Below are 12,219 nucleotides of genomic sequence, written 5' to 3' on the forward strand. Positions count from 1 at the left end.
ATTTTCTTTAAAATGATCTATGGGAACTAAGTATTCCCAAAAGTAAATGTTTTCACATTTAACATGAGAGGAAACTGAGATTTCCAAAAAAAAAAGAGTTTGAGCAAGAAAAGGGAACATCGATTCCAAGAGAGCTTTTAAGCAAAGTTTGAGTAATTATCTCATTTCAGAGAAGAAGTTGTTTTAAAAAACAGATGAACTAAGTACATTTTGGGAGTATTATTGAGCACCGATGTGGGGATGCGAGTTTCATATTAACTCAAGACTCCATGAAAACCATGTAGCCATCATGGGTAGAAAAGGGTCATGCTTTTTAGATGAATCCTTTTTCGCATAGACTAGTGGATCCACTAAGTTCAGTTAAGTCCTATACTGATGGCAAGGTATATGATGGTCCTTGGCAGCGTGAGGTAAAGTGTTGTATCATCACTATAGCTCTTAAGTGATGGTTATCAATTAGAGAAACTCCCAGATAAGCTATATTACTTTATTATATAAGCAAAGTTGAGTTTGTTATTGCATTTTATTTAATGAGCTAAGTTGTTTTTACTATTTTATAAAGCTTTCCATATATTGCATGTGTATTGTTGCTTTATATTGAGTTGAGTATCCAAAGTTGAGTACCCAGAGTCGAATATCATATCTTTGAGTTGAGTATCTAATCTCTGAGTTGAGTATCTTATCCTTGAGTACTTCTGAGTTGATTAAGTTGAGTAGTTTTGAGTATCCTTGAGTATTCCTTGAGTTGAGTAAGTTTGAGAATAGGTAAGTATGTTTCCTTTGTATCAAGTTTCAAGCTTATGTTATGCTTTAGAATTCCTCTTACATGCTCGTACATTCCACATACTAAGCCATTTGGCCTGCATCTTTTCATGATGCATACACAGGTATTCAGGATCATCAACAGGAGCTTCGTTGATACATCCGGAAGTTCGAGTTAGCTATGGTGAGCCTCCTTATTTTTCGGAGGATTTTATTTACTTTTCAGTTTAGTCAGGATGTCGTGGGTCTTTTCCCGACTTCCATCTTTATCAGTTAGAGGCTTCATAGATAGTCAGTATAGTTGAGAAGTTTGTATCATTTATTTTATTCGAAGTTTTCTTTTGAGTTAAAGCTTTCTATTTAAGTTTTATGAATTTTATTCAGTTTTAAGCTTTTTATGCTTGAGTTAGTCTTCCGCTTAAAGTCTGCTAAGATGAAGGTTCGCTTGAAAACCAACAATGGTTCTTGAGTGTCGGCCACATCCAGGGTGTAGGCTCGGGTCGTGACAATAACAGGCATGAAGCCATCCATACCAAGAATAACATCAAAATCTACCATGTCTAACTTAATTAAATCAGCCATGGTACTTATGTGATTGACGAAAATGGGACAATCACGATAGACTCTCTCTGCTAGAATAGATTCACCAATAGGTGTAGAAACACTGAAGGGTTCACTAAGTTGCTCACGAATAACATCAAAATTCATCACAACATAAGGAGTTACAAAAGATAAACTTGCTCCCGGGTCTAGCAAAGCATAAACATTAGAGTTAAAGACTTGGATCATACCAGTGACAATATCTGGAGAATCCTCTTGCTCTTGGCGACTGGTGATAACATATAGGCGGTTTGATCCCCTGCTAGTACCGAAATTAGCCCATCTAGGTGCAGCTCTGTCTAGTGGATCAACTGAAGAAGATTAGGCTCTATTACCCCCATTACCATTACCCTGCCTGTTCTTTGGATACTCTTGCATGAAATGGACATTCTGTCCACACTTGAAGCAACCAGTGGAGCCCTCACGACATGTACCTGAGTGGTTCCTACCACACTTAGCGCACGCAGGAGGCTTACTACCCCCTTGCGCCATACTACCCTGAGAATAAGTAGATTTGGCTCTGATATTCTGACTAGTGTACTCGCTTTTGTTCTTAGGTGCAGGTGCACTAGCAGATGATGGATCATGTCCCTTTTTTTTCTGTTGGAAGGATGACCGGTTGGCATTACTCTTCTGCTGCCCGGACTTATTCCCTGTCTTAGCTCTCTTGTTCTTCAACTCTTCCCTATCCCTTAGCTTCTCTTCCTCAACCTGATGCACATAGACCATCAACCTTGATATATCTATATCCCCAATCAGCATCACTGCCCTGCCTTCTTTGCTTGATAGACGGGACAACCAAGCAACAAACAAACTTATTCTACTCCTCATATCCGCAACCATCTCCGGATTATAACGGGATAGTTAGGTGAACTTCAACCCATACGCATGAATGCTCAAAGAATCTTGCTTAAGTGTGAGGAACTCTAGTAACTTAGCCTCTTTCAGTTCTCGGGGTAAGAAACGCCTCAAGAAGGCCTCCTCAAAACAAGCCCAACTCGCAGGTAGTGCATTATCAACTCGGTTCTGCTTCCATTGATCGAACCAAATCCTAGCGACACCTTTCATTTGGTATACATCTAATTCCACCTTCTAAGTATCAGCAACATGCATGACATCAAATACCTTTTGCATCTCCTCAATAAATCTTTCTGGATCCTTACTAGTGCTTGAACAAGTGAAAATTGGGGGGTTCATCCTCAAGAACTCACGAATCCTCGAAATGTCGGCCTTTTCTTGTCGAGCTCCTCTTTGTTGCCCAACCTGATTAGTCACAACTTGACTTAGCATCCTAATTGCTTCCCTAAACTCAGTTTGGTAATTTCTCTTTGGGGTGGCACTTCAGGTGCATTGGTTACCCCTTGTTTCTCAACATTACACCTAGCAGGACGACCTCTGACAGCTCTTCATGGAGGTATGATTATCTGAAAACATGTGCAAACACGAATTAGAAGGAGAATTTTTAGAGATCAAACTCTAACGCACGAAATAAGTGTGAAAGAAGTGAGAAATTTTCCTAAGTGTTGCAGCCTCCTAATTATAGATGTGGTGCGCTTCACACTGACAACTAGGACTCTACAGACACGGCTTCATAGACTCCCTAGGACTCTTAAACTCTATGCTCTGATACCAAGTTTGTCACTCCCTGAGCCTTACACCCCGGACGCGGCTAGCACTCGAGAACTATTATTGTCCCTAAGTGAACCCTTGGCCTGACTTACTTACTCAGTGGAAGACTTAACTTAACAAGATAAACTCAAACAAACTTAGAATGTTATAAAGAAAACATTCAACTAGCCAATAAGGCAAACTCAAGTCTCAACATCAGATAATGAAATGAAAAGACTAAGGAACTAACATTTGACTATCTATGAAGATTCTAAACAACTGAGATGGATGTCGGGACAAGACCCACGACGTCCTAATGAACTAATAATAAAACTGAAAGCAATAAAAAGGGTCCTCTGGAAAGCAAGGAGGCTCACCACAAGACTCTGAGTGCTCAATTGGATCAATGATTCGCTGGATGTTGATCCTGATTACATATGTCTGCATCATAATAAGATGCAGGCCAAATGACATCAGTACATTGAATGTACGAGTATGCGAGGGGAATTCTAAAACAAGACATAAGCTTGAAAGGAACTGAAGAACTTACCTGGCTCAACTCAACTCAACATAACTAAACTCATTTCAATATAAAGCAGTTTAAAACAAGTGCAATATAAAGAAAAGATATTTAAAACATGATGTCAACTCTGTGTGTATGCAAAGATACATATAACTCTGAAATGTATGTAAAAATACAATAAACTGTGTATATAAGAATACAATTTCTTTTGTGGGAGTTTCTCTAACCGACAATCATCACGTAAGAGCTATTGTGATGATACATCATTTTGCCTTATGCTGCTAGGGCCGTCCTATGCCTTGCCGAGGGTATAGAACATGAACTACTAAGTGTATCCACTAGTCTATGCTAAAAAGCACTAAAGGAATCATCTAAAAAGTATGACCCTTTTTAACCCATGATGGCTACATAGTTTATGGGGGCTGTGAGTTGTCTGAACTCTCTCCTATATCGGTGCTCAATAATACTCCCAAAATATGATACTAGCTCTTATGGTTAAAAACATACCTCTTTCTGTGATTTGAGATAATTGCTCAAAACTCAGCTCAAAGGCTATCTTGGAAATCAAAGTTTCCTCCCTTGCTTCATTTAGAAAGCGATTACTCTTTTCTGAAAACTAGCTCAAAGGCTCTTTGGAAATCTCAGTTTCCATTCCTATTTAAATGTGAAAACATTTTAAACTCTTTGGGAACACATAGTCCCCTTATACTTTTGAATAAATGAACTTCAACTTTACTCATTACCATTTACTCAACTTGAACTTTAAGTCTTAAAACAAAGTTAAAAGCATTTGCAAAAGACTTCTTGAAAAGACCCTAAGAACTTCCTAGACTTGGCTCTTTGACTTTTATTGAATTTGAATTTATGGATTCAAGGTTATGATTCATTTTTTTTGGATGATTTCTAGATGTTTAGAAGTCATTTAAAGTATTTAGAATCAATGGAAAGTGTTAGTACACTTTAGAATTACTTAAATAGGCGAATTGACAAAAAACTAGTGAAAAAATGACGATTTGGGTGCATCCCGGGCGCTCCGCGCCAGCCCCAACTTACTGGGGCTCCTATTGGGCGCACTGCAAGTGTGTCTCACTAGACTCTCTGGCGCTATGGGGGTGCGATGCGCCTGGCCCTCCACAAGTGCGTCTGACGAATTTTTCAACTCGTTTTATGATCCTAAATCATTTTAAATCGATTCCTTTTCTCAATACATTCTTAGATTTAGATACCCAAATCATGTACACTATAATCTAACTTGAAACTTCTCTTAACATCGCTGAAATGTCTCAAGAAAATCCATCAATCACATGTAAGTTCAAGAATGAAACAATTCAAGAACACAACTCAAAAATATCAAATTCTAACTCTTTTAGGACAAAAATCGTTGAATTAAACATGTTTGGCGCATGGGTGAATGTAACCAACTCTATGTGATCTCACATACCTCGTAGGGATCACCCCTTGATGAATTCCACAAGCGATTCTTTACGAAGAAGTCGAAACTTGAACTTTATTCTCCTTTCTCCTCTTTTCTCTTTTCTCCAAGCCCTAGCATAGATTTCCAATTTTTCTAAACTGACCAAATTCAGTTTTGAACCTTAATTAATTCATTAAAACAAATTGAATAAATTGGGTAAGGAAAAGACCAAACTACCCTTTAAAAATCTGAATTGGACATTTCCTTATTTGAACAGCCCAACTTCCAATGAGAATAACTCACTCATACGAACTCGTAATCTCGCAAACTTAGCGTCGTTGGAAATACTATTTCAAGATCTTTCCTATGATATCTGGAAACACACCTAACTCATATTGAGCTAGAAGTTATGGTTGTTTGAAGTTGACCAAAACCTCAACTTTAACACACTTGACAAATTTTCTAGATTTTAAATTCTTTCCAAAAATGACTATTTCTTTTTATTAATTTATTTTTAGTTCTTTCTAGTTACGGGGTGTTACAGTTACGAGGAGCAAAGCTGCTATGCTAGGACAACAAACACTTCAAGCGTCGTCAACATCAACATCTGTTTTTGGGTCTTCGACTCCAAAATGAGTAAGTTCCTCCACAAAGTCTTTAGAAAGAGGAATCAATGTTGCTGAAAAGATCAAGAAGACACTGACTCTCCTTGAGCAATCTGGTTCCAAGAACTCTACCAATGATCATGCAAACAATGGTGACTGTTGCTTATTCTCTTGAGGAACAACTTGCAAATCTAACAAAGTTGGTTGAAGGATTGACAAAGCATGTACAACACCAAGAGTCTCGAATTTATAAGTTAATGGATAGGATGGAAGGACTTTTAGATGGAGAAGTGAGTCATGTGCCTGGAAAATATGTTGAAGTTCAAGAGATTGGAGATCCTGCAAAGAAAGCACCACTTGTTAATGAGATGTCAGTTTCTTCTGAAGGAATGATCCCACTCGATCAATTGAAGGAGTTCATTGAAGGCACTATCAAAGATAAGTATGAAGTCTCCACCAAGTCTTCTCATATGTATGTCAAGCCATACACTGCAAGAATTGATAACTTAAAAATGCCTGTTGGTTATCAACCTCCTAAATTTCAACAATTTGAGGGCAGAGGAAATCCGAAGCAACATGTTGCACACTTTGTGGAGACAAGCAATAATGCTGGAACATATGGAGACCATCTTGTCAAGCAGTTTGTCCGATCTCTAAAAGGAAATGCCTTTGATTGGTACACAGATCTTGAGCCCAATTCTATTGATGGTTGGGAGCAACTAGAGCATGAGTATCTCAATCGCTTCTAAAGCACGAGGAGTACTGTGAGCATGGTAGAACTTACGAATACTCACCAAAGGAAGGATGAACCAGCCATAGACTTCATAAATCGATGGAGGAATGCGAGCCTGAATTGCAAGGATAGGCTTAGTGAAGCTTCTACCATAGAAATGTGTATCCAAGGGATGCACTGGGAGCTTTTTTACATCTTACAGGGAATATAACCCAAAATCCTTTGAAGAACTAGCTACTCGCGCTCATGATATGGAGTTGAGCATGCCCTCTGCTAGAAAGGATATGACGTTTGTCCATGACCCTCACAAAGGAAGAGACAAGCAGAACCTAACAGATGGAGCAAATTTGTGCCTAAGAACGACAACAAAGAGTCAATGAATGTTAATGTGTCGCATGTGAAGTTCACTACGAAGGAAGGTAAGGATCAGAGTGTGAGAACGAATTTCCAAGCGTGTTCAAACCAAAAGTCGATCTTAAGGGAAATGTAAGAAAATGAATACCCCTTCTTGGATTCTAACGTTTCTGATATTTTTAATGAGTTGCTTGAATTAAAGCTCATTGAGTTGCCAAAGATGAAGCAATCTGATGAAGCTGGAAAAGTTGATGACCCAAATTATTGCAAGTATCATAGACTTGTGAGTCATCCTCTTGAAAAATGTTTTGTCTTAAAGGATAGAGTGATGCGATTGGTTAGAGAAAAGAAGATTGTCCTTGATGATGAGAAATCTAGTTCTAACCAAATCTCTGTCACATTCAGCTCGCTCAAGCCGGTCTAAATATATATCGCCAAAAAGCATGAAGAAGATTCATTGGAGCAAGAAAAATGTCAAGCTGATATATATGGAGATGAAGGTTGGGTTCTTGTGACTAAGCGGAGACGCAACAAGTCAAGCTTACGGAAAGAATCATTTGAGCAACCAATTAGAAAGAAGATGGTGAAGAAACTAGTGAAGCAGAAATCAATCAAGTGCCCAAAGAAGGCAAAGGTAGAAATGCATCATTACTAGAAACCCGACGTCCTATCACTCTAGAGGAATTCTCACCAAGTTCGTTCTGCACAAAGTCTACTCAAGACAATGTCGAGGCATCATGTTTCAATGTTGATAAAGAAGAAACACTGAAGGTGTCTCCTACTGATAAAGAAGGAACAATGAGAGAATCCTCACCAAAAGTGTCTCCTAGTGGAGAAGAAAAGGCAACAAGGGAAATCTCGTCAATGATGTCCCATTCATCTTCTGAAAAGCCTATTGAACCTTATTTCCAAGAAGCACATGTATGTGATACAAAAATCACATTTACAGCTAATGATCTTCTATTTGGTGAAACACTACACAATCGTCCCTTGTATATGATGGGTCACGTGCTAGAGAAGAAGAGAAATAGAATCTTAATAGATGAAGGATTTGGAGTCAACATTCTGCCTATCCACACATTGAAGGAACTCGGCATCACAACTGAAGAACTTAGTGGAAGTCGTTTGTTGATACAAGGATTTAATCAAGGGGACAGAGGTCCGTAGGCTCTATTAAATTAGAAATTCACATGAAAGATATGCGATCAAGCACATGGATGCATGTGATCGATGCAAAGACTTCATACAATATATTACTTGGCAGGACTTGGGTACATGAGAATATAATTGTCTTATCTTCTTACTATCAATGTTTGAAGTATCTTGAAGGGGGGATTGAAAGGAAGATAGTTGTGGATGATAATCCTTTCACCGAAGTTGAGACACACTTTGCCGATGCAAAATTCTATTTGAAAGGTTATGTTGTTAAAGGGGAAAAATCTATTGATGTCAAACCAATTAAGTCTGATAAGATCACAAGCAAAAGAATCGATGTGGCTGTCGGAAAGGTAAATGCTGACACTAAAGAACCTGTTCCCATCCTTACTGAAGGGAGGATCATGTCTTCGAAGAAGTTGACTTCTAGACTTCGCTATGTTCCAAAAGTGAAGAAAGAAGAAGGTCAATCATCTAACCTTCAAGAAAATGCATTTAGAGGACTAACTTTTCCTATCAGGCGGATTGACGCAATAAATTTGTCTTCAAAGCTGCCTGAAAAGTCAATCGCTCAAAATCAAGTGCGAGATGTGGCACTCCCTACAAAACGCACAAGAGAAGTTTTTGATCCCAATGCTTACAAGTTATTTGCAAAGGCTGGATACAACCCTAATGAGCCATCAATGTTAGGGAAACTCCCATCGGAAGATACAACTAGGAAAGCATATGAAGGCCTAGGTTATAGCCAACCGCCACCAATTCGCATTTCCATAAGAAGGGCAAGCAATAACCATATAACTTTTAAAGATGATGTCACTGCTCCCAATAAAATGTCTTCCATATTTGATTGACTCGTAGAATCGACTGTAAATCGAGAGATTAGGTCTATTGAAGAAGAAGAATAGCAAACATCGAATAAGTTATCTAAAAGTGACAACGCTGGCTTCATCTATGATCCAAAATGATTTCAAAAGTTTGATTCCTTCTAGAATGAGGTGACGAGTGGAACTTGTGGTTTCGTGTAAAGAGGAACTCAAGGCAAAGGCTTACACTGTGGTTTACACCAAAGAACGCGAGGAAGATGAAGAAAGTGTAGGCTCCTCATATCATGTTACAATCTAGAATGAGCACGTTTTTTTGCCTCAAATGAAGATTGATGAAGAGTTAGAAAATATTGTCTGGTGTTGTCATATATCTGTCAATGACAATGATCATCTAGAAGAGGAAGATGTTGGATATGCTCCACCAAAACTTGAAGAAAGAGTAAAGACCACAATAGATCCCTTAAAGGAAGTTAACCATGGCACTGATGAATACCCAAGGCCTACTTACTTGAGTGCCTTTCTAGAAGTTGATAAAGAAATCGCTTATATGAATATACTCGAAGTATATAGGGATGTCTTTGCTTGGAGTTATAAAGAAAAGCCTGGATTGAATCCCAAAGTAGCAGTTCATCAGTTGGCAATCAAAAATGGTTCTCTTCATGTTAAGCAACCTCAAAGACGTTTTAGGCTAGACTTGGTTCCAGTGATAAAAAATGAGGTTAATAAACTCATTGAAGCAGGCTTTATTCGTAAAGTCAAATATCCTACATAGATTTCAAGTATTGTTCCCATGAGGAGGAAAAATGGCCAAATTTGAGTTTGTGTTGACTTCAGGGATCTCAATAATGCATGTCCTAAAGATGAGTTCCCTCTTCCCATTTTGGAGCTGATGATTGATGCCACCACTGTTTATGAGGCGATGTTATTCATAGACGGTTCTTCTGGCTATAATCAAATCTGCATGACACCAAAAGATGAAGAACTCATTGCATTTCGCACGCCTAAAGGTATTTATTGCTACAAGGTGATGCATTTCAGTTTAAAGAATGTTGGTGCTACATATCAAAGGGTTATGCAAAATATATTTCATGACTTGCTCCATAAAAATGTTGAATGTTATGTTGATGACGTGGTGGTAAAGTCAAGAAAGAGGAGTGACCATCTGAAAGACTTAAGAATGGTGTTTGAGTTACTCCGAAGATATCAACTAAGGATGAATCCATTGAAGTGTGCCTTCGAAGTTACTTCTAGAAAGTTTCTTGGCTTCACTGTGAGACATCGATGAATTGAAATTGATCAAGCCAAAGTTGATGCAATATCGAAGATGCCTGAGCCTCGAAATATTCATGAGTTAAAAATCTCCAAGGAAAGCTTGCCTACTTGATGAGGTTCATCTCAAATCTAGCAGGAAAGTGTCAACCATTTGGTCATCTCATGAAGAAAGGTACTCCTTTTAATTGGGACGAAACATGTAGCAATGCCTTTAAAAGTATCAAATCATATCTAGCGAAACCTCCAGTTTTGGCAGCCTCTATATCAGGAAAGCCATTGATACTCTACATTGCGGCACAAGAAAGGTCTGTAGGAGCCCTATTAGCTCAAGAGAATAGAAAGGCAAAGAAAACTCTCTTTACTACTTGAGTAGAACAATGACGCCAAATGAGCTAAACTATTCGCCAATTAAAAATTTGTGCTTGGCACTTGTCTTCTCAATTCAAAAGATGAAACATTATTTTCAAGCTCATGTTGTCCGCCTTATTTCTAGAGCAAATCCCATCAAGTTTGTTATGTCGAAACTTGTCCTTAGTGACCGACTAGCAAGATGGTACCTCTAATTCCAACAGTTTGAGATTGTGTACATCCCTCAGAAAGTTGTGAAGGGACAAACATTAGCGGATTTCTTGGCAAACCATCTGATACCGGATGATTGGGTGTTAACTGATGAGCTTCCTGATGAATATGTGATGCTATTAAAATTCAACCTCCTTGGAAAATGTACTTTGATGGGGCTGCACATCGTGGTGGAGCTGGCGCTGGTGTAGTGCTCATCACTTCACAAGAAGAGATTCTACCATTCTCCTTTACTTCGAAGCAATGTTGCTCCAATAATCTCGGTGAATACCAAGCGTTGATACTTGGACTTGAAATGGTCGTCGACATGAAGCAATTACACTTACAAGTCTTTGGTGACTTTCAGTTGGTGATCAATCGATTCTTGGGAAGTTATGAAGTGAAAAAGCCTGAATTGCGTCCTTATCATGAATATGCTCAAAAGTTGATAGGATTGCTTGGAGATGTAACCCTTCAACATGTGTGTAGAAAGGAGAATAAGAAAGCTGATGCATTGACTGCTCTAGCTTCAACGCTAACCCTTCCTGATCAAACACAAATGACCATTTGTCAAAAATGGATAATAACACCGCCAAATGTGGAAAAATATATAGAAAATGAGCTTGAACATCTCGTTACCGTTTCTGAAGCCGTAAAGAAATATTTGAGACAACCCATTATTGACTACATGACTTCAATAAAATCCAAGAAGAAGGACTGACATTTGTCGTCGTGCACCTCGTTTCCTTTACTACAAGGACACATTATATAGAAGATTATTTGAGGGTGTACTATTACGATGTTTGGGAGAGGAAGAAGCAATTCAAGCTCTGCAAGAAGCACACTTAGGAGTGTGTGGATCACATCAATCTGGACCGAAACTCCACTTTCACATAAAGAGGATGGGGTATTATTGGCCATGGTGAATGATTGCTTAGATTATTCTCGGAGCTACGATGCTTGTCAATTTCATGCGAATTCCATACATCAGCCTCCCGAAGTATTACACCCAACTATCGCATCTTGGCCATTTGACGCTTTGGGATTGGATGTTGTGGGACCACTACCAAAATATTGGCTGCAACAAATTACTTCTCAAAATAGGCTGAAGTTGTCGCTCTTAAAGAAGTGAAGAAAGAGAATGTTGCAAAATTTATCCGAGTGAATATCATTTATCGCTTTGGCATCCCTCACTACATAATAACAGGCAATGGAAAGCCATTGGATAACAAGTTAATGAATAAGATTTGTGATCTCTTTGGCTTTAAGCAACGCAAATCTTCTATGTATCATGCTGCTGCCAATGGTCTTGCTGAAGCATTCAATAAGACCCTAAGCAACCTCCTGAAGAAAGTTGTCTCCAAGTCCAAACGGGATTGGCATGAAAAAATGGAAGAAGCTTTGTGGGCATATAGGACAACATACCGCACACCAACTCAGGCAACACCATATTCACTTGCATTTGGAGTTGAAGCAGTCTTGCCACTTTAGCGTCAAATACCTTTCTTAAGACTTGCTATTCAAGAAGGGCTCACCGAAGAAGAAAATGCTCGACTGCATCTTGCTGAGTTAGAAGCACTTGATGAAAAGAGGTTAGAAGCCCAACAAAATCTTGAATGTTATCAAGCTCGTCTATCTCGTGCTTTCAATAAGAAGGTTCGCTTGAGGTGCTTCCAAGTTGGAGACCAAGTTCTCGCGGTAAGAAGACCCATTATTACTTCACACAAGTCTGGGGGGGGAATTTACCTCAAAGTGGGATGGACCATATGTCGTACAAGAAGCATATTCACATAGTGCTTACAAGCTTGTTG

The 12,219-nt window shown here is 38.8% G+C and overlaps 2 protein-coding genes across 3 annotated transcripts in view; both read right to left on the minus strand.

Annotated features, from left to right (window-relative positions):
* LOC125823908 (probable LRR receptor-like serine/threonine-protein kinase At3g47570) overlaps positions 1–2,652 on the minus strand; it is a 30,937-nt gene extending 28,285 nt beyond the window's left edge. Inside the window, exons 1-2 of the mRNA XM_049503273.1 lie at positions 2,488–2,652; positions 1,826–2,073 (exon numbers count right to left, since the gene is read on the minus strand). Of these exons, the coding sequence (XP_049359230.1) occupies positions 1,826–2,073; positions 2,488–2,652 (413 nt within the window). The remainder of the gene's footprint in view (positions 1–1,825; positions 2,074–2,487) is intronic.
* Positions 1–12,219, minus strand: part of LOC125823898 (uncharacterized) — an 897,951-nt gene that overhangs the window by 323,240 nt on the left and 562,492 nt on the right. The gene's annotated exons all lie outside the window — the stretch shown is intronic.

The sequence above is a fragment of the Solanum verrucosum genome, unplaced genomic scaffold (genome assembly GCF_900185275.1).
Source record: "Solanum verrucosum unplaced genomic scaffold, falcon-dt-bn FXZP01000056.1, whole genome shotgun sequence".
NCBI lineage: Eukaryota > Viridiplantae > Streptophyta > Magnoliopsida > Solanales > Solanaceae > Solanum > Solanum verrucosum.